General features: G+C 37.9%; 2 protein-coding genes and 1 pseudogene across 3 annotated transcripts; 2 read left to right on the top strand and 1 right to left on the bottom strand.

Moving 5' to 3' along the window:
• Nucleotides 1-120: 120 nt before the first annotated feature.
• On the top strand, nucleotides 121-5,811 carry LOC137741675 (4-hydroxy-3-methylbut-2-en-1-yl diphosphate synthase (ferredoxin), chloroplastic-like). Of its 2 annotated transcripts, none has more exons than XM_068481375.1 (20): nucleotides 121-314; nucleotides 703-928; nucleotides 1,258-1,415; nucleotides 1,534-1,640; nucleotides 1,732-1,832; nucleotides 1,922-1,998; nucleotides 2,269-2,388; nucleotides 2,481-2,711; nucleotides 2,994-3,110; nucleotides 3,213-3,287; nucleotides 3,371-3,448; nucleotides 3,568-3,627; nucleotides 3,717-3,779; nucleotides 3,942-4,086; nucleotides 4,219-4,357; nucleotides 4,576-4,653; nucleotides 4,732-4,891; nucleotides 4,988-5,086; nucleotides 5,197-5,301; nucleotides 5,499-5,811. In XM_068481375.1, the coding sequence occupies exons 2-20, from the start codon at nucleotides 721-723 to the stop codon at nucleotides 5,598-5,600; spliced, it is 2,223 nt and encodes a 740-aa protein (XP_068337476.1). In that variant the 5' UTR covers nucleotides 121-314; nucleotides 703-720; the 3' UTR covers nucleotides 5,601-5,811. The 2 variants fall into 2 exon arrangements, with proteins under 2 accessions (XP_068337476.1, XP_068337475.1); XM_068481374.1 differs by having other exon boundaries at nucleotides 122-314; nucleotides 698-928.
• A 2,652-nt stretch (nucleotides 5,812-8,463) lies between these two features.
• Nucleotides 8,464-9,445, bottom strand: LOC137743884 (classical arabinogalactan protein 10-like). Its single transcript, XM_068483815.1, has one exon. The coding sequence runs from the start codon at nucleotides 9,163-9,165 to the stop codon at nucleotides 8,662-8,664; it is 504 nt and encodes a 167-aa protein (XP_068339916.1). The 5' UTR covers nucleotides 9,166-9,445; the 3' UTR covers nucleotides 8,464-8,661.
• A 905-nt stretch (nucleotides 9,446-10,350) lies between these two features.
• On the top strand, nucleotides 10,351-16,846 carry LOC137741337 (putative disease resistance RPP13-like protein 1; annotated as a pseudogene).
• The last annotated feature ends 4,011 nt before the right edge of the window (nucleotides 16,847-20,857 follow it).

Here is a 20,857-nt window from a genome sequence, read left to right as displayed (position 1 = left end):
TACCAGAAAAATAGATACCAAAAGAACTGGTTTTGTTGTTTATCAAAAAAAAAAAAAAAAAAAAAAAAAAAAGAAAAAGAAATGTTTTGTCCATATTCTCCATCCCAGACAATCCACAAATGGTACAAATTCAACCATTGAAAAACAAACTTCCAAAAATCCGTTTGTTGGGGAGGCCTTCCTTTGACGACAACTCTCTTCTCTCACTCCCCATCTCACCTCCAAATTTTCCAACTTCGGGAGTTCCATAGCTTCTTCTTCTTCCCCTTTCACTCTGAGCGGTTCTGACTGATCATCTCCACACTTCTCCCAAGGTAAACAGAAAAAACCCATTAGCACAATCACCAGCACACCACGTGTCCAACAATTGAGCTCACTCTGTTGTGATTTTATGCAAAATTTGCTCAGGAAAGTAGAGAATTCAGTTGGTTTGGATGTGAATAGGTGTTGGATTAATTTAGTGTTTTGGGTTCTGGGAAAGCTGAGAAATTTATGAAGAAGATCATTTTTATTAAGTTTCTTTAGCTGCTCAGCTTAAAGAAAGAGTGAATTTGAAACCCCACAAATTCTTTTTCTTGTTTATATTTTGGTTCATGATTAATCGAAGTTCTTGTCTTGACATGATAATTTTGAATTTTGATGTATAAAATGATGAGTTAACAGAATTTCTTGCAAATTGTGCTTTTGAATTGTGAAGGGTAGAGCTTTGCAGTTGTGGAAATGGCGACCGGAGCTGTACCGGCTTCCTTTACAGGTCTAAAAGGCAGGGACTCGAGTTTCGGGTTTGCTAAAAGTATGGATTTTGTGAGGATTTCTGATTTGAAGAGGTTCAAGTCTGGCAGAACAAGAATCTCAGTGATACGAAACTCAAATCCAGGGTCGGATATTGCCGAGCTCAAGCCTGCATCTGAAGGCAGCCCTTTGTTAGGTTGTTGAACTCCCTAATTGGTTTAGTCAGCCTTTGTTTTAATGCATTTGTTGTGTTTTCCTTGAAATTGCTTTTGGCAGCCGTGAAAACGGGTGAAAGTAAAAGCAGATTACTGTGTTTTCTTTTGCCTTGTTTCCTGGTTTCTCAGAAATGCTGAACAAGAAATAATCGGTAGTTATTATTAGCTGGCTGTAATTTTCCTGCATTGTTTTTTCTTTTTAAGTTTTCTTCAGTTTTCCGAGAAACGAAATGGAATGTAAGGTATGTGTGTCTTTCTACCTTTATAAAGTTTCTTTCATATTGTCTAATAAATTGCTTTTTCAATGTAGTTCCTCGGCAGAAGTATTGTGAATCTGTACATAAAACTGTCAGGAGGAAAACACGCACAGTTATGGTTGGAAATGTGGGTATTGGTAGTGAGCATCCCATAAGGATTCAAACAATGACCACAACTGACACAAAGGATGTCGCTGCTACAGTTGAACAGGTTCGTTACTTCCCTCTTTTCTTCATTTATATATAAGTGGATTGACCGAACTCTGTATATCTATGATATCTCTGGGCCTGATTCAGAATGTTGGCATATCAAATTTCTCCTTTGGTAGGTAATGAGAATAGCAGATAAGGGAGCAGATATTGTTCGGATAACAGTTCAGGGGAGGAAAGAAGCAGATGCTTGTTTTGAAATTAAAAATTCCCTCGTGCAGAAAAAGTAGGTTTCATTGTTGTAATTCCAGTGGGTATTTAAATATTTACCTCTTATGTTGTATGAGGCTTGACCATGTTTCGATCTATATGTGCAGTTATGATATACCTTTGGTGGCAGATATTCATTTTGCTCCTACTGTTGCACTGCGAGTCGCTGACTGCTTTGACAAAATTCGTGTCAACCCTGGAAATTTTGGTATACAGTTCACAGTTCATTGTTCAATGGTTCTGTTTTATTTTATTTGAATAGAATGATTGTGGACTCATTTAGGTGTCTTATTACAGCTGATAGACGGGCCCAGTTTGAGAAGCTAGAGTACACGGAAGACGACTATCAGAAAGAACTTGAGCACATTGAGCAGGTAAGCATATATCTATGAGTATATGGCCTCTGCTCGTGTTCACTGTTAAAAACACACATTTATGTTTGAGAATATCATGTGGCGTAGCTTTTCCTTAAGTTTGATACTTATGTGTGATATGTAACTTCCTTAAAAAAAAGTGAATTGATATGAAGAAAATAAAATAAGGAGAGTACAGAGGCAAATATTTTGTAAAGTATAAAACCTTTACTGTTGTGTATCAATCATATTGATACAGTCATGCCCTAACTTTTGTTCTCAACAACTCAGGTTTTTACTCCATTGGTTGAAAAGTGTAAGAAGTATGGAAGGGCAATGCGTATTGGCACAAACCACGGGAGCCTTTCAGATCGTATAATGAGCTATTATGGGGATTCGCCTAGAGGAATGGTGAGCAAATTATCTTTGCTGAAAATAGTTCAAGCTTGTTTGATGTGCCTACAAATACATCAGGTGTCATTGACACGTCATTCCTTGAACAGGTTGAATCTGCATTTGAGTTTGCAAGGATTTGCCGGAAGTTGGACTACCATAATTTTGTTTTTTCAATGAAAGCAAGCAATCCAGTTATCATGGTCCAGGCATATCGTCTGCTTGTAGCTGAAATGTATGTTCAAGGCTGGGATTATCCATTGCACTTGGGAGTTACTGAAGCTGGAGAAGGTGAGGATGGGCGAATGAAATCTGCGATTGGTATTGGAACCCTTCTTCAGGTACGGTTCAAATCATTTTGTTGAGGTGTTGTGATCGACTAGTAAACATCGTAGGGATTATTCTGATTTATGTGCCACTAATGTGCTATTTGTTAAGCTGGCTTTAAGAATACTTGTTTTCATACTGCAACTGTGCTTATGACAGATGGTAGGTTCGCCTGTTTGTGTGTGTCATGTGATCCTGCACTTCATTCAATAGATTGAAGTTAATATTAATGCCACGAAGCATTACATTTATAAATCATGTCTAGCCATAATGGAACTCTGGAATTTTGTATGAAGGATGGCTTGGGTGATACAATTAGGGTTTCACTTACTGAAGCACCGGAGGAGGAGATAGATCCCTGCCGAAGATTGGCCAACCTTGGTATGAGAGCAGCTGAACTTCAGCAAGGAGTGGTAGGATTTTACAATATCCTGTTAGTTGATTAATATTCTTGATCACTCTGTTTTAGGAATTGAAAGTCTAATCACCTTTCTTGATGGCATTATTTGTATCAGGCTCCATTTGAAGAGAAGCACCGACATTATTTTGATTTTCAGCGTCGATCTGGTCAACTGCCAATGCAAAAGGAGGTCAGTCCAGATCTTGATATTGAATCACTTTGTGCTTCATATTTTTTTTCTTTAGCAGAGATAATGATGTCGTCAAAACACAGGGTGAAGAGGTGGATTATAGAGGTGTCCTGCACCGTGATGGATCTGTTCTCATGTCAGTATCCCTTGATCACTTGAAGGTACCGTTGAAACCATACATTCTTTATTCCATTTTCTTGCGTTCTTTTTTTTCCCCTTGAGAGAGAGGGGGGTTTTGTTGGGTGGAGAAAGTACACTGACCTTTTTGCATTTTTTATAGACACCGGACCTCCTGTACAAGTCACTAGCAGCAAAACTCATTCTGGGAATGCCATTTAAGGTCTACTATTAATCCATGTTAAACTATATATTGTACATTATGTAGGTTTACTGGGATTTTCGTTGATATGGTTAGTTCTGTCGATATAGGATCTTGCAACAGTTGACTCGATCTTATTGAGACAACTTCCAACTGTCGATGATGCTGATTCTGTAAGAACCGTGCTGCACTTTTCTTCAGTACTTTTGAAAATAATCCCTCTTGCTCCCCCCATCATCCCCCAACAATTCACTTATTTCGTAATATGCTGCTTGAGCATTAAGTTCTTTGCAAGAACAAGAATAATTTGACAGTTTTCTTTGTATTATGATCAGCGGCTAGCTCTCAAAAGGTTGATAGATGTAAGTATGGGTGTTATAACACCATTGTCAGAACAGCTAACAAAGCCATTGCCCAATGCCATGGTTCTGGTAAATTCAAAGGAGTTATCAACTGGTGCATACATGCTTTTGCCAGAAGGTGAAGCTTTGTAACGGATTTGAGTTCTGATGTTAAATTGAACATATCCCTTCTTTTATGTGTGCATGTTGGATGCTACCCCTGATTTATCATTTATAGTCTATTTCTTTTTGTGAGTTAATTACCTTGCAGGTACACGCTTGGTGGTCTCACTACGTGGTGATGAACCCTATGAAGTGCTGGATATTCTCAAAGGCATTGATGCTACAATGATTCTCCATGATCTGCCCTTCGGTGAAGATAAAATAAGCCGAGTGCATGCTGCAAGGAGGTAATGACTTCATAACTCATATAAATCACTATCAAAATAAAATCAACATTATAGGAATTCCAATGTAGAAGGGTGCTTTCCTAGGCCCTACACACAAGTATGAAATTTGTTTCTCCTTTCTTGTAGGGCCGTTAATTGCTAATTGAGAGTCCATGGTTTAACTTCCTGTATTGTTGCACACATCTTTCCTTCTGATAATATGAAGTCTGTTGCTGTAGGCTATTCGAGTATCTGGGAGACAATGCTCTAAACTTTCCTGTAATACACCATATTCAATTTCCAAGTGGAATCCATAGGTACTTACATGATCGACTCTTCTCTCTGCCGGAGATCCATGGTATTAGTACTATCTGGCTTAATTCCACTTTGTGCAGGGATGACTTGGTTATTGGTGCTGGTACCAATGCGGGGGCCCTTTTAGTAGATGGACTTGGAGATGGTCTCCTATTGGAAGCCCCAGACAAGGACTTTGATTTCCTTAGAAACACATCATTCAATTTACTACAAGGATGTAGAATGCGGAATACAAAGACGGTAGGGAGTTTTGTTACAGAATATACCTGAATTTGACATATCACGAAGAGATGATGGTCTAAAACAATCTTTGTACATGCCTATATCTCATTTCAGGAGTACGTTTCGTGCCCATCCTGTGGCCGAACTTTGTTTGATCTTCAAGAAATAAGTGCACAAATACGAGAGAAGACATCACACTTGCCTGGTGTTTCGGTAACTACCTTATTATTTCCCTTTTAACTAAATGATCGTGAATGGTGATTGCCTTCCATATTTAGTAATCCAATGGTTTGGTGTAATTCATTCTCTATCTCCTTTGCTAGATTGCAATCATGGGTTGCATTGTGAATGGACCCGGGGAGATGGCTGATGCAGACTTTGGCTATGTTGGCGGTGCTCCTGGAAAGATTGACCTCTATGTTGGGAAGGTATGTCCAGCGCGAAATTTAGTATCGGTTTAATTGGAAGAACATAAAATCAAGTAGTAGAAAAGCAGCTCTTGAAGTTCATTTGAATTGATTGTGATATTATATGTTCCAAAATACCTTGTTTACGAGTCATTGTAACGATTTGTTTCCAATCTTCAACACGGGTGAACCTGATATGAGGTTGATTTGTGTTTCAGACCGTGGTGAAGCGTGGAATTGAGATGGAGCATGCAACCGATGCCTTGATCCAGCTAATAAAAGATCACGGCCGCTGGGTTGACCCTCCTGCGGAAGAGTAAAAGCCAGTAATCTCTAATCGCCGGAGATTGAAACTAGAGGGTATTCGAGAGAGAGAGAGAGAGAGAGAGAGAGAGAGAGAGAGAGAGAGAGAGAGTTGTCCCCCATTATGTTGTACGCGCAAGTACCTGCAGTTGAAAACAGTAAATGATGACTTGATCAGAAAGAAAATGTATTGCCGTACATGTATGCAAGAATTTGTACCGATTTGCAGCGCACCGTGTAAAACGTTCATCATGAAATATACAAAACAACAATGTAGCCATTTTACCAAATTAAAACCTTAGGTTTAGCCGCTTCTGTAGTTACGAAATTTCCCTTGCTCAACACACAGCGTCATGGCATTGAACAACTCCAACAAGTAATATTTTGCGTACACTATGTCCCTTCGTTTTGACGAAACAACACTTGGTTGGAACTTTGTTGGGCTATGTTGCTGTATGTTCCATTCCATTCGAGTTAAAGCGAGCCATGTTTAAATTGCATTTGACTTGACTCCCAACAGCAACCAATTACCCCACAAAAACACGCACAAAAAGGTGGATGTAATGTCATCATTTTTCATGCCTCAACGCTTCACTGTGTTCCAATTTAATTGGTGGGTTGCTCACATCTTAATTCCCACGAATGAGGATCCTTGCTGGCTCTGTTTTGTGAGAATTCTAGGAATCTTCAAAACACATCCGTTCATAGTACAATTTACGGTTAGAAATCATTGTAAATTTTTTAATTTAAAATTGAATATAAATAATGCCTAACAAAAATTGACTGTGTGATATACGATGAACGAATATAATTGAAGGATCTTCGAGATTTTCACAAAGATAATCCAGCGAGTATCCTCTCTCGACAAGAAAATATTGGAAAACTGGATCCAGTAGCACTTCTGTGCAAATCATATTGTGGAAATAGCACTAAATAGTCTAACACATATTGGCATGAGTTGGCGACATTGACAGAGCCAAAAAGTCAGAAAATGCTCCGCACTTAAGTACCAAATTTATCACCGACATTGACACAAAATTGATTGAAGTCAAATACATTACAATTTGTACCAAGTCGGTGGCATTCCATTCCCACTTATAACTTGCAAGGACTAGCATGCGTGAGTAGAGAAATGCTAAAGAGATATTCTTTTATTTTTTTATGGATTTTCTGTCATTTTACGTTTAACGTTAATTTTATATTAACATTATGAAATATTGTGCTAAAAACATGAGATGATATGATAACTTGAAATCTTATTTAACATTATAACAATCAAATTACAATTGATAGCTGACATGACAACTTGAAATCTTATTTAAGATTTTATACTTCTCAAGCCGAATTTTTAAATTTTATGTTCTTATTAATATAGAGCTTTAAAGGGTTGTATTTATTAAAAAAAAATTGTTGAAACAAATGGTTGAAATGTTAATGGAATAAGAGGTCTAGCACTAAAATTAATCAAAAAATATTAACTTCAAATTTAACACCTAATCACAAAGTATTCAAATCTTATCAGCAAATAACATTTCGATTGGAATAATTTTTTATATCAAATATACATAGCAGCATTTCCATATAAAATTTGAAATCTCAATTAAAGATAATTTTAACATTTCTTACGCGAGGAATTTGGTCGATGCATTATCAATTCTGTATCTGTACCATTATCACCGCCCATGATAAAAAGCAAGTGCATTTTTGCTTGGCCACATAAATTGTTAAATTTCCTTAAAGTTTAATAAAATATTGATTTATTATTAAATTGATCTAAAAACAAATATTGACAATAGTTCAAACATATATTAACGATCGAAAGGGATTCTTTATCTAGATTTCTTCTATCAAGATCACAAGATCAAATGATCAGTACTTTTCAAATTTTATTCAACGGTCCACCTGTTGTGACCCCTTAAAGGCTGTAATAATTTTTTGTCATTAGATAAGATCTCTTCCATCAAGACCACCAGATTAAATGATCCGAACCTTTCAAATTTCATCTAACGGCCACATTTGTTATGACTCCTTAAAAGTTGTAATAATTTTTTATCATTAGATGAAATTTAAATAGTCTAAATTACTTGATTCGGTGATCTTGAAGAAAAAAATCCATTAACAACAAACCGATCAAATATAAAAAATGATCATTTTAATCGATTTCCCTATTTATTTCGACCGGAGGGCTCTTTTGCGCACAGAAGAGGTTGTACTTTAAAGATGCAGAAGCAAAAGTAAAAGCCGCCAAAGCATAAAAAGGAGAGAAGGAAAAAAAAGGAGGGAAAAGTTATAGTTGGGCAAGTTTTCACTTTTCAAACAATTTCTTCTTTTTTTTTTGGCACAAAGTCGACATTGTTCTTTCCAGCAAACAGAACATTCCCCAAATGTTACCCGCAATCCTATTTTTTGTCAACTTTCTATGTTAATTTAAAAGGAATATTTAAATAACAAGTACCAAATTTCAAATTCTAAATACCTTATAATTTCAAGTTATTAATCAAATCCAAATCACTCGTTTCAAAATATTTCCATCTTAACCAATTTTCCCAAAACTTGAGTTGACTTGTATTTTATCAATTATTTATAAACTGTATTCAATTAATTTACGATGTTTAACGAGATAAACTGAATCAAATTATCACATTATATATCTAAATCGCAATTAAAATGGCACCTACTTATCAGATCTTTTTTTCTTCATTTTTCTCAGTAATTAAAAACTTGATATTATAAAAAAAAATAATAAAAAAAATAAAAAAAAAGCAAAAGGATTAACTCTAAATCTGTAAATTCAATTATTATATCAAGTATTTTACGCCCAAAATTAAAAAGAAAATAATAAAAAAAAATCTACCTATCACCACTCCACCAGCACCAGCACCACCACCACCGACGCACCAAAGAATCAAGAATCGAATCACCATTTTTTCACCGTCGCAAAACCCCAATTCAATCATATACCAAACCCAGAATTTAACAAAACAAACTACGAGAAATTAATACCAGAAAATTGACGACTTCACAGTAACCTCTAGAAGTAGAAGAGCTTTGCGTATGAGAAGACGACTGAGTGTTTCTTCAGAGAAACTCTCTCCTGGCGTCGTAACCGTACTGAGATCGACGTATGTTATCTTGACGCTTCCTGTACACAAATCCTCCGAGCCCTACCAAACCGACTCCGACGATAACTCCAGACGCGATCCCCGCCTTCTTTCCCCCGCTCATTCCTCCCCCGGAGGAGTTCTCAGCTCCGTTGTCGTCGGCGTTCATGTCATTGTTGTTGTCGCTAGGATCCGACGGCGCCGGAGCGGGAACAGAAGGCTCGCTGTCAGGCGACGGCGATGGAGTCGACTGCGGCGGCGCGGGAGGAGAAGAAGGAATTGGTGAGTGCGTCGGTGTGTTGGACGGAGATGGAGTGAGGGAAATCGGCGATGGAGATACGTGAGACGGCGAATCGGCAGCGGGTTGCGGCGACGGAGTCGGGGAGGGCACTGGCGGAGAGGAAGAGGATGCGGCGGTGCTGAATTGGGTTAGGAGAAATGCGAGAAGCAGAGCAGAGAGGTGTTCGATGAACCTCGCCATTGTTGAAGGAGGAGAAAGAGGAGGCGGCGGCGGCGGCGCTTCGAGGTGTTTGTTTCCCGAGAAAATGAGGATCTGATTGGAAAGTGAGTAGCGAGGAAGTTGAGAGTTTGGGAAGCGGTTTTGAAATGGAGTGGAGGAGATCTGAATTTTAAAAGAGGAGACCTCGGGAAAGGGAAAAGGAGACGGCCGAGATTCAAGGGGAAGGGAAGAGGCGGATTCAGATCTGGACACGTAGGTGGAGTAAAAAAGCAAGGGGAGGAGCGATACACTGGATCTAGAAAAATGCGGAGGAAATGGAAGTTGGGTTTTGTTGGAAGCGTGGAAAGCGTGAAGAAAATAAAGGAAAAGGAAATTGGAATTTCAAGTTTTGGGTTTGGGGTTTATGTAATATTTTTATTTTGTTTTGGCATTATTTATATAGAGGGTAAAAGATGGTGATTCCATTTTTAACCCAGGAAATTTTAAATTTTAGTCCCAAAATAATTTTTTTTTTTTTTTTAAACGATAGATTTTGTTATATTAGTCATTAGATTAGTTAACGATGGAATTTGAACCCACGATGGTAAAGGATCACTTGCCAAAAACAGTTTTTCTGCTCTAACCTAAATATTTAGTCCGAGATAATAAAAGAATGAATTTAGAATAATTTTTTTTTCTTAAAGTAACTTTAAAAAAAAAAAAATGTAGTCTATCCTAATTTAATTTTATTAACATTTAACTTAAAAATATTTAGATTCCGATAAGTATTGAAAAATCATTAAATCGACACTATGAAACTCGTGGAACACTATGAAAGAATATGAAACACATGAAAACAATTTTTTGAAAATTAGTTTGGTTGGCGGATTTACATTTGGATTGTTAGATCTTTTTTTTACCATTGGATTTGATCATATTAGATCTTAATTATTGGATTCAATGAATTTATAATATAAAACTAAAAAAAATACTCATATATGATGGGCCAGCTTACAAACTCAAGGAAAAATTTTGGCTTAAATTTGGCCAAAAAACGAGTTTTGGGTTAAAACTCATATTTGGCATAAGGATTAGAACAAGTTGAGGTAGGTTTACCTAGAATTTGAGTTTTCCCCAGTTAACCTTTGAAAGTTTCAAAAGTTATTGTTGTTCATGACTATTCAAAGGTTGATTACAAGAGATCGACCAATCAGAAGTGCTTTTTTTTTTCGGTCAACTGATCATCAATCACAAGTTCATTACAAATTTGGATGCATATATTTTACAATCTAAAAAGCCTTTCATTCTTCATTGAGCTATTAGCAAACTTGGCAACCAAGAGAAAAATGGATGCCGCTTTGATTGGACATGCTTTTATCTCCGCTTCCATCCAGGTGCTGTGTGAGCGCATTGCTTCAACCGGCTTTGGTGACTTGTTCCGGCAGAAGAAGCTGGATGAACCACTCCTCATGAAACTGAAGATGACGCTGCTCACCCTTTGTGCAGTCCTCAATGATGCGGAAGAGAAGCAAATTTCAAACCCTGCTGTGAGAGAATGGCTTGATGAGCTCAAGCACGCTGTCTTTGACGCGGAAGACTTACTGGATGAGATTGACATTGAAGCTTTGCGATGCAAGGTGGAAGGTGAAGGTCAAACCGAGAAATTAACCAAAAAGGTGTGGAACTTCTTCTTTACTTCTCGTAGTCATTTTTATCAAAGCATGAATGTTGAGATACAAGGGTTAATACAAAGGCTGGATGACTTTGTGCAATAGAAAGTTGCCCTTGGTCTGATAGAAGTTGTTGGGAGGAAGGTTTCACAAAGAACTCCAACAACTTCCTTGATTCATGAACCTTTTGTATATGGAAAAGACAAGGATAAAGAAAATTTATCAAAAGTCTTGTTCTCTGATGATGATGCAAGCGAGGATAATGTATCTATCATCACCATTGTTGGTATGGGCGGGGTTGGCAAGACGACCCTTGCTCGAGTCATTTACAATGATGACAAGGTGAAAGAGCACTTTACCCTTAAATCTTGGGCATGTGTTTCAGAAGATTATGATGCTATTAGGGTGACTAAAACTCTTCTCGAGTCAGTCACTTCAACACCTTGTAATATGACAGATTTGAATTTGCTTCAAGTTGAACTTAGAGAACAACTGAGGGGAAAGAAATTCTTATTTGTGTTGGATGACCTTTGGAATGAGAAATATTTTCATTGGAAGTGCCTGCAAACTCCTTTTACTTCCGGGCAAGAGGAAGTAAAGTCATCGTGACAACACGAAGCGAAAATGTCGCATCTGTCATGAAAAATGTTCCCATTCAATACTTGGAACCTTTGTCGCATGAAGATTGTTGGATGTTACTTGCAAAACATGCATTTGGAAATGAAAACCACAATACACATCCAACTTTGGAAGAACTTGGCAAGAAAATTGCACGCAAGTGCAATGGTTTGCCTTTAGCAGCAGAAACACTTGGGGGTTTATTACGTTACCAGAGAGACTTCGAGGAATGGAATATATTATTAAATAGTAGTCTTTGGGAGCTACCTTATGATAAAAGTGATATCCTTCCAGCCCTGCGGTTGAGCTATCATTATCTCCCTTCTCAGTTGAAACAATGCTTTGTTTATTGTTCATTTTTTCCAAAAGGTTATCAGTTGAAGAAGGAAGATATGGTTCTACTTTGGATGGCGGAAGGTTTCATTCCACAAGGTTTGAATGGGAAAAGAATGGAAGAGATGGCTAGAAAGTACTTCGATGAACTAGTATCACGATCACTACTTCAAAAATCAGGAGAGCGTGGTTTCACAATGCATGATCTTCTTAACGACTTGGGTCAGTTCATGTCTAGGGGAATTTTTCTCAAGCTGGAAGAGATGGAATCACAAGAAGTTAAAAGACTTCGTCATTTGTCATATGCTAGGGGAGAAATTGATGCAGCTAAAAAATTTGAGTCATTAAATGGGGCTAAGTGTCTGCGAACCTTCCTACCGACCTCTTTTGAAACAGATCGCTGGTCTAAAAAGTTCTACATAAGTAAAAAGTTTATGCATGATTTGTTGCCAGCACTGAAATGGTTATGGGTTTTATCATTGTCGCGTTATAGAAATGTCAATGAATTACCTGATTCTATTGGTAATCTCATTCACCTGCGCTTTCTGATTCTATTGAAAGCTTACCTAGTGTAGTTTGCACTCTCTACAATTTGCAGACACTACCATTGTCAAATTGTTACGCTCTCATTGAACTGCCGGCAGACATGAGAAAATTGATAAATTTACAGACATTAACGTTGGCAGATTGTTGCTCCCTTGCTAAATTACCTGTAGACATGAGGGAACTTACTAGTTTGCATTACCTCGATGTCAATGGAACAAAGATAGAAGAGATGCCAGTGGAAATTGGAAGACTAAAAAGTTTGAGAACATTAACTGCTTTCGTTGTGGGGAAATCTACCGGGTCAAGTATTGCAGAACTAAAGGAGTTGCCGTATCTCCGGGGAAAACTTTCAATTTTGAATCTGCAAAATGTAGTTGATGTGATGCATGCCTGATGCGAGAATTATACGCGCACAAATTAAACCCTCTTTTCGTCAATTGTAGTATATGTGTAAGTAGGGATCGTTCTGGACCGGGGATTAGGAGGGATTGTTAATCACTTGGATTTGACTCAAAAACGTAAAAACACAATATAAAACACTATACTAGACTCAAAGAATGCAAAACTAAACTTTAAAACACTAAAACAAATCAAAAGACTCAAACATTACCCAAAACACTCAAAACTGCCTTAAAATCACTTTCTGGGCAGTTTTGAGCACTTTGAGTACTTTGGACGAATTTATGTAACAAATTGAATCACAACACTTATAAACACAAACTAAATTGATTTCTAACTAATTTGACAAGAAAGTAAAGGGGGATTTAGGTTTTGACGAATTTAAACTAAAAGAACAGATTGTAAGTAAAAGCAAAATGTAAATGTGAATGTGTGATAGAATTGAATGGAATGAATGGAAAGTTAGCTACGGGGTTCATCTCCACATATGTTATACTTGCATAATAAAATGATTTCCAATTGCGTTTCAATAAATCATTATTTCTCAACTCCCCAAGTTAACCGTGATGCACTCATTAACCTTCAAATCTTCCTAACGTTATTGAATTGGATGATTGCATACGACAATCCAAAACATTCCCCACAAGTCCCCTACATGATTGCATAATAGAGATACAAGCAAGAATCATTACGTTCTATGAAAATTATAAGTGTTGACGAGGCATTTGTAACTATGAATGCATGATACTCTTGCCAAGAATTCATTTAACGCGATTGTTTATAAGCAACCTCTACTACTTGTGAATATAAGTTCGTAACTATTAGGTGAAATTCACTTATATTCTAGCGTCATATTCATGCATGAAAATTAAGTGTGCACTCTTAATAAACATACATAAATAAGTTATCAATCAAATAGTTAAACAAATTGAATCCACAATTTATGAAACGCAATTAGAAGTAATCAAATCAAAACGCAAGCATAAACATATATTTCGAATCCCCCCCTAGCCAAGGGGGGTTTAGTTCCTCATACGTACAAAACAAAGAGAATTGAAATTAAACATTGAAATCAAAGAAACGCCTAAACATTCCAACAACTCAAACTTGAATTGTATGAACGTTTAGGCCCTCTTCTCTTCCTCTTTATTGCGGCACAAGGTCTAAGGGATGTTGTTGGTGTGTTGAATGGATTGGGGAATTATGGAAATGGAAGCAATGGAGGAGAAGTGGAAGGGGGACTCACGGTTTTGGATTCTAAGGGGAAGTGTTTGTGTTAGTTGTGATGTGAGAAATGGAGAGATGGAATGGGGAGTGAATGAATGTATGCAATGGATGCTTATTTATAGGTGAAATGGGGGGAACATGACAGCTAGGTTATGATGATGAATGCATGTGCAAAGTTGGTTGAATGATTATGAGTGCATGTGGCTGAAATAGCATGTGGAATGGCTGGAAATGCAAGGAGAATGCATGTGCACGGTTTTGGGAGAGAATGGGAGTGCATGTGGCTGAAATGTTAGAGGAACAAGTGCATGTGGCTGCATTGTGGTGCAATGATGGAGGAACAATCTGAAAATGCAAGGTGAAATGAAGTGGAATGACAATGGCATGTGGAATGGCTGGAAAGTGTATGAAACTCACGGCAATGATGGTGATTTTCTGGTGGTGAATGGTAATGCAATGTGTTTGCATGTGAATTAAAGCTATGTGAATGATTAGGGTGAATGTGCATGTGCTTTGACAGCTAGGATGAATTAATTAAAGGGAGTGTATGTTTGAATGATTAAAGGGACATGTGGGGGTGGAAATGATGAATGAAATGCATGTGAATGACAGCTAGATATGTTGATGAATGCATGTGACTTGTTTGTGGTGAGTGATGGCAGATTGTGTGGGTGAGTGATTAGGTTGGAAATGCATGTGGAGTGCATGGTTGTGTTGAATTAAAGAATGGGAATGCAATCTGAAATGCATGTGAATTATGTTGGAAAGAAGGGGAAGTCACGGCACAAAGGTGAATGGGTGATGTGTGAATGTGGTTGAATGATTAAAGTGTAAATGTGGGTTAATTAATTAAGTGTATGATATGATAAGTGAATGATAAGTGTATGATATGATAAGTGGTGAATGATAAGTGATATGATATGTGGTGATGATAAGTGATAAGTGGTGATGATAAGTAATGAGTGGTGATGATAAGTAATGGGTGCATGTGGGTTAACTAATGAAGGAAATGCATGTGCAATGACAATGTGTTAGAATGGATGTGTGTTATGCATGGCATGATTGGGATTAGGAAAGGTTTAAATGTCCTAAAACTAAAGAGAAAAAGGTTCCAACACTTTGGTCTTCAATTAGGTCTTCAATTTCATCCAACACTTTGGCTCCAAGCATAAGCTATCCATCCTTAGCCCAAAAGTGCTCCAAAAGTCTCCAAAATGCATCTTTTTGCTCCTTTAGCCCTTTGGACCTACAAACACACGAAAATAGCTTAAAGTACTAAAATAACTAAAGAAACATAACGTAAATGCACGAGAACAAGCCATTTAAGTCGCATGAATATGCTCCTATCAATGCCTTGGATAAGAAAGAACTCAAGGACTTAGAGTTGGCATGGGGTGATGAGGACGCCGATGATTCCCAAAAGGAGAGAGATGTGCTTGACAAGCTCCAACCTTGCATAAATTTGGAGAAACTGACTATCAGATTCTATGGAGGAACCAGCTTCCCAAACTGGTTAGGAAGCTCTAATTCGTTCTCTAACATACAGTTCATGTGTATCAGTGATTGTAGGTATTGTTTGTCCTTGCCAAGTTTTGGGCAGCTACCCACTCTTAAAGAGCTATGTATCGTAAGGATGGAATTTGTTAGGACGATTGGTTATGAATTATACGGTGATCTTAATGGAGCTTCTGTAATTCAGCCCTTTCAGTCTCTGAAGACGCTAAAGTTTGAGGAGATGCCAGACTGGGAGGATTGGCTGCCGAGTCCAAGTGGAGGTCAATGTTTAGACTTTCCGTGTCTCCAGGAGATGAGAATAAGGAATTGTCCGAAGCTGAGAGGATACTTGCCTAATCGTCTTCCTTGCTTGAAAACACTTAGGGTGTCTGGGTGTGAATTTCTATATCTGCATGATGAATGGGCCACTACTAGCAGCAGAAACAGTAGTCTTAACATGGACTACTTACAGAATTCGTTAGAAATACATATTAATGGATGCCCCGGTCTGTTACCGTTAATAGAAAGAGTAGAGAAGAAGTTCTTGTCCACACTTGGCATTTTTAATTTTGCTGCAATACAGTGCTTGCCCAAAATGCAGTATCTTGAACGCTTGACTCTCAGCAATTGCCCAACCGTGTCGTCATTAGAATTCCTATCACATGAGATGATGGCCGAATTGACATCACTTGAGTATTTGGATATAGAAAAGAGTTTTTGTTCGGTGAGGTCGTTCCCGTTGGGCGTTTTCCCCAAACTTTCAACTCTTGCAATCAATGGTTGTGAGAATCTGGAATCCTTTTCTGTTGAAGGAGTTGATTAGAACCTAAGCCATCTCAATCACCTGCGAATCTACGACTGTTTAAATCTGGCGTCTTTTCCCAACAGAGGACTGCCCACTCCCAACTTGAGACACTTGCAAGTCAATGGATGCAAGAATTTGAAGTCATTCCCCGAACGAATTCGCACCCTCACCGCCCTTGGAACGTTGGGCCTATACAATCTTCCAAATCTTGTGTCATTTGCCTCCCAACCTGCAGTATTTGTATGTTAGAAATTGCGACAGAGTGAGGCCTTCAGTGGAGTGGGGATTGCAAGGACTTGTCTCGCTTAGACAAGTTAGCATTGGTGGCGAGATATGGGCAATGTTGCTCAAGTAACAGCTGCTCCCTACTACTCTTAACTCTGTCCGCATCACTGGACTATCAAGTCTGAAATCGTTGGACGGAAAAGGACTTGAACACCTCACTTCTCTTCAACAGGTATCCATTTCGCAGTGTCCAAATCTTCAGCTCCTGCCAGAAGACGGTTTGCCACCATCTCTTTCTTTCCTGGAGATCTACTCTTGTTCCACCCTGGAGAAGAGGTATCAGAACAGGACCGGACAACATTGGGCCAAGATATCTCACATTCCTTGCATACAGATAAATGACTAAGTCATCATATGAGCTCTCTCGTACAAACTCGTGCTTTTCGGCATTTAACTCTCAGGTATTTTTGCATCTAATTAACTTCAATAGTTTTAAAAATAAAAGACATGATAGATATAAGAATCATAGCGTATTGATCAAATGTTTCGTTGCAGCATGGAAGACACATTATCCCTACATCTTCAACATTTTCGGATGGTATGGAGAGGATCAATCCAGCATGGTAAGCATCATAAGTGCAACATTTATAGGTACTCTTTCATAACCGAATAATGTATTAACGTTTCAGAAATAACAAATTTTGCAATTTTTTTCTCATCTCTCCCATTTTCTTTGTTAAATCTTGTTTGCTCTGAATTATTCTCTAGCCTCATCCCTGGCATTACTTATAGAACATGTATTGCTTTGGCAACTGACATTTTTTTGACCAAGCACTTTTGGAATATGTTTTATTCCTGGACTTAAAAACCATCCGTACTGCTTATTTTGCTCTGCAGAAACCTGCTTTCGACATAGGAGGCACAAACTTGCATCTACAGTTTCCTCTTCCATTGGCATGCTGTCTCATTTTCGTTATTCAGATTCCAGCTTGACGCTTGCGTAGATACGTTAAGCTCTCGTGGTTCCGATCGCAAGATCGTAGCTGACAAATGGAAAGATGTGTGCAATTAAATCTTTTGAGGTGTTTTCCGATGTTTCTTTTCGTTTCATTCTTTTTATTTGTCTCCAACATAAACTTTTTAATGAGAGAGGGAGAGTGAGTGGGGAAGGGCAGATAAAATAAAGAACAAAATTTTAAAGTTTTGAGAATCAAAGTTGCATATTAGTTTCTCAATAGTTCATGTACTTCATGATGTCATTTTAAATGTATTAGTTGTACAAAAAAGAAAAATCAGTTCTTTGTGTATTATTGATGCATTATTCAACTGGTCTGTATCCTCCGTTTTTACCATTTCTCGGTTGCGTGAATCACTGGAAATAAGCTTTCTGTTTAATCAATTCTAAGTAGCTGTTAGTACAACGTGCCAGGACAGACTCATTTGTGGCCTTTATGGATGCAGTGGCGAGCTGTGGTGTGGAACTGTAAAGTAGAATTACGTAAGGCATCAATTACTGGGCTTTTCTGGCATGAGTAAAAAGCCATGGCATGCTTTTCTCGTATTCTTCCGATGTCATGCTGATCTTCACGTTGGCGCAAGAGATGTATCATGTAGGTAACCCTTCGAGGATGGGGTTTTTATTTTTTTATTTTTATTTTTTTTTATTATATCATTCTGATTTCGTTTGAATATGGCGGCTTTTATGTTGGTGCGGAGGAGTTTCTTTACAAACACGAATGTGTAATTCACATATATATGTGCTGCACTGACTTATATGGTTTGAATATGGTGGCTTCATTGGTGTCCTTATTGTGGAACTTAAGAGGCGAATGTCTGAGGCAATAGATGTTAGCTCACATCAATTTCCTAAGCATATTTGGCATGATCATGCTCCTCTAAAGGAAGATGATGGAACCCCGGGATGATATAGTTCTTTGTCATACGGGCGTGGTTTGAATACGGTGGCCTGCTATCTCATCTCCTTTCAATGCCATTATCATCTTCAAGTTGGTCTATCTATGTTTTTCTTTACGAGTGCGAACTGGTAATAGATCTTTAGTGGACTACTGCATATTACATTCTCTCTTATCATCATTCTTCGCACAAGAATTGAGAATATATACCTTAGATAATCGATGATTCTAATTTCAATAGAACTTCGGAAATATATATACATAATACGGTTTCTTCTTTTGGTTGGTGATGAATTTTGATAAGTTTTCCGTATTTTGGGTAGGTTTATAAAACCAATTTAGCTCCGCCATGTCGCTTCCAATTGAAGAAATGATAAGTCCTCTTTTTCCGATGCTCAGGTATTTCCCCTCTCACATTTAAAGCAACTCCCTTTTGCTTCTTTTTGCGTTTGGGTTTCGCGGTTTCTGACCTGGAATAAGCTGAAGGATTTTGAACTTTTGGTTTGAATTTGTTTGAGAAATGGGTTGGAAAGTTTTTGTGGGTTTTGAGTTGTTATGGGTTTAGATGCATTGAGATGGAGACCTGGGTTAAGCCAGTTGGTTACGGCATTGTGTCTCCCCTTTGCAGCCTAGTTCGTATCCTCCACCGCGTAAATTAGAGTAGTTTAGAATAGTGTCTTGTTAATAGAAAATTCAAATAAAAAATTGCAAGGAGAAGCATTTTGTCCATGTGTAGATGATTTTACATTTATCTGTTCTTGACCTTTTGGAATCACACATTACTAGGTCTAAAGACTTTAACGGTAAGTGGTTCTGTAGTAGCAAGTACGTGGTTGACATATTTGGGCAGAATCATCCTTCTGTAGCCAGCGAAGTGTTTGAGTGCATGATTTGTGGTCGGCCTATCGCGGCTGGGAGGTTTGCTTCTCATCTGGAGAAGTGTATGGGAAGGTTAATTATTTGTCATCTTTTCAAATAGTAGACATTTCACTGTTTTTATTTGTCAAAGTCCTTAAACAAGAGACTAATAGATATTATGATTTGTTGCTCCACCATAGGGTAGAAAGGCTTGCCTCAAGGTGATAAGAAGTAGCACGGCTACACAGACTCGGAATTCGCGGGGAAACCCTGCTTCCACATACTCCACATATTCATGTTCCAACAGCACAAGCCAGTTATCAAATGGAGCATCGGGTGTTGCTGGTAAGGAGTACTCGAACGATGCATTGGAAGAGCCATGAAACAGTTGAAGCACTGGTGAGCTCCCCAAGTTACTTGGATGCAATGGATCTTGCATACTTGCTTAGTTAGTGATGTTTGTGGAAAGTGATGCCCGATTTTGAATAACAGTCTGGACATCTATGTAGGGCGGGCACTAGACACAAGTGTGTGTGGCTGTGGGGGTTTTGTGTGGTATATTAATTGCCAAGTGGTCCGAGTATGTACCTTACAATTTCTCCCTCGTTGGAGCCTTTTTCTGAGAGAACAATGGACCATATTGTTCCGAACCCTGACAAATCTACGGAGAGGGAAATTCAAACTTGGATGCAAGGGACGAAGCACACTAGCCAACTTGACCAAATCCAGTTTTGTACTACCGTTTTCTTCAGTTGTGAGAGTTTGCTTTCATTTCATGTTCATGGCGATCAAATTATGCCCGTAAGAATTGTCTATCATCCTCGTTAATACTTGTAATACTAATACATCAAATGTTGAACAAACAAAAAACTGAAACCACCATAGAAACAGTAGGATGTCGATCCCTGAAAGAGTTCTCACAGGGTATGGATCATAAATTCACAACTCAAAATTTTTAGAATATGACTGGAGGAATTATGTGATGACATTCTTTGTTCCAGTGCCAAGAATAGCACATTGTATACAACATTCTTGACCACATCTTGAATGATAATTCTAACCACATCTTGAATGATAATTCTAAGGGGGGTGTATTCAATTGGGATTTTGAGGGATTTTAATTCTTTTAATGAATCTAGGGGTATTCAATTAGAATTATAAATAATTCTCTGAAATTCAAAGTGTATTCAATTAGAATTTTAAGATAGTTTATTAAAAATCCTTAAAAATCCGGATGTATTCAATTAGGTACCGACAACTTAGTCATTCTTCATTCTGTGAATAATAACATCGTGTTGTTTAGCTCAAAGCCTCGAGAACTGCCATTAATATTTGTCTCTTTTTAGTTTGTTTTTTACTAGATTTCCAATAACACGTTATTTTTTAGGTAACATGCAATAACACATTATTGAGTAACTATGAAATTGGCACTGAGTTGTGATACTTTTCTTTCTTTGTTTGGGATTTAATCGCATATATTCTCGTTGAGCAAGGTTTTAACGAAATTACTCTTTTGCTTTTACCATAGCTTGTATTTTTGGGTCATTAGAATTCCAATTAGATGCATTTCTATGCCATTAAAAAACTAATGACTAGGTTAGAAGCTCAAAAATTGAGGAGTCTACTTGACTGTGATCAAGGGAAGA

The sequence above is a fragment of the Pyrus communis genome, chromosome 8 (assembly GCF_963583255.1).
Source record: "Pyrus communis chromosome 8, drPyrComm1.1, whole genome shotgun sequence".
NCBI lineage: Eukaryota > Viridiplantae > Streptophyta > Magnoliopsida > Rosales > Rosaceae > Pyrus > Pyrus communis.
The sequence above is the reverse complement of the archived record's forward strand: the minus strand, read 5'-3'. Positions and strand labels throughout refer to the sequence as shown.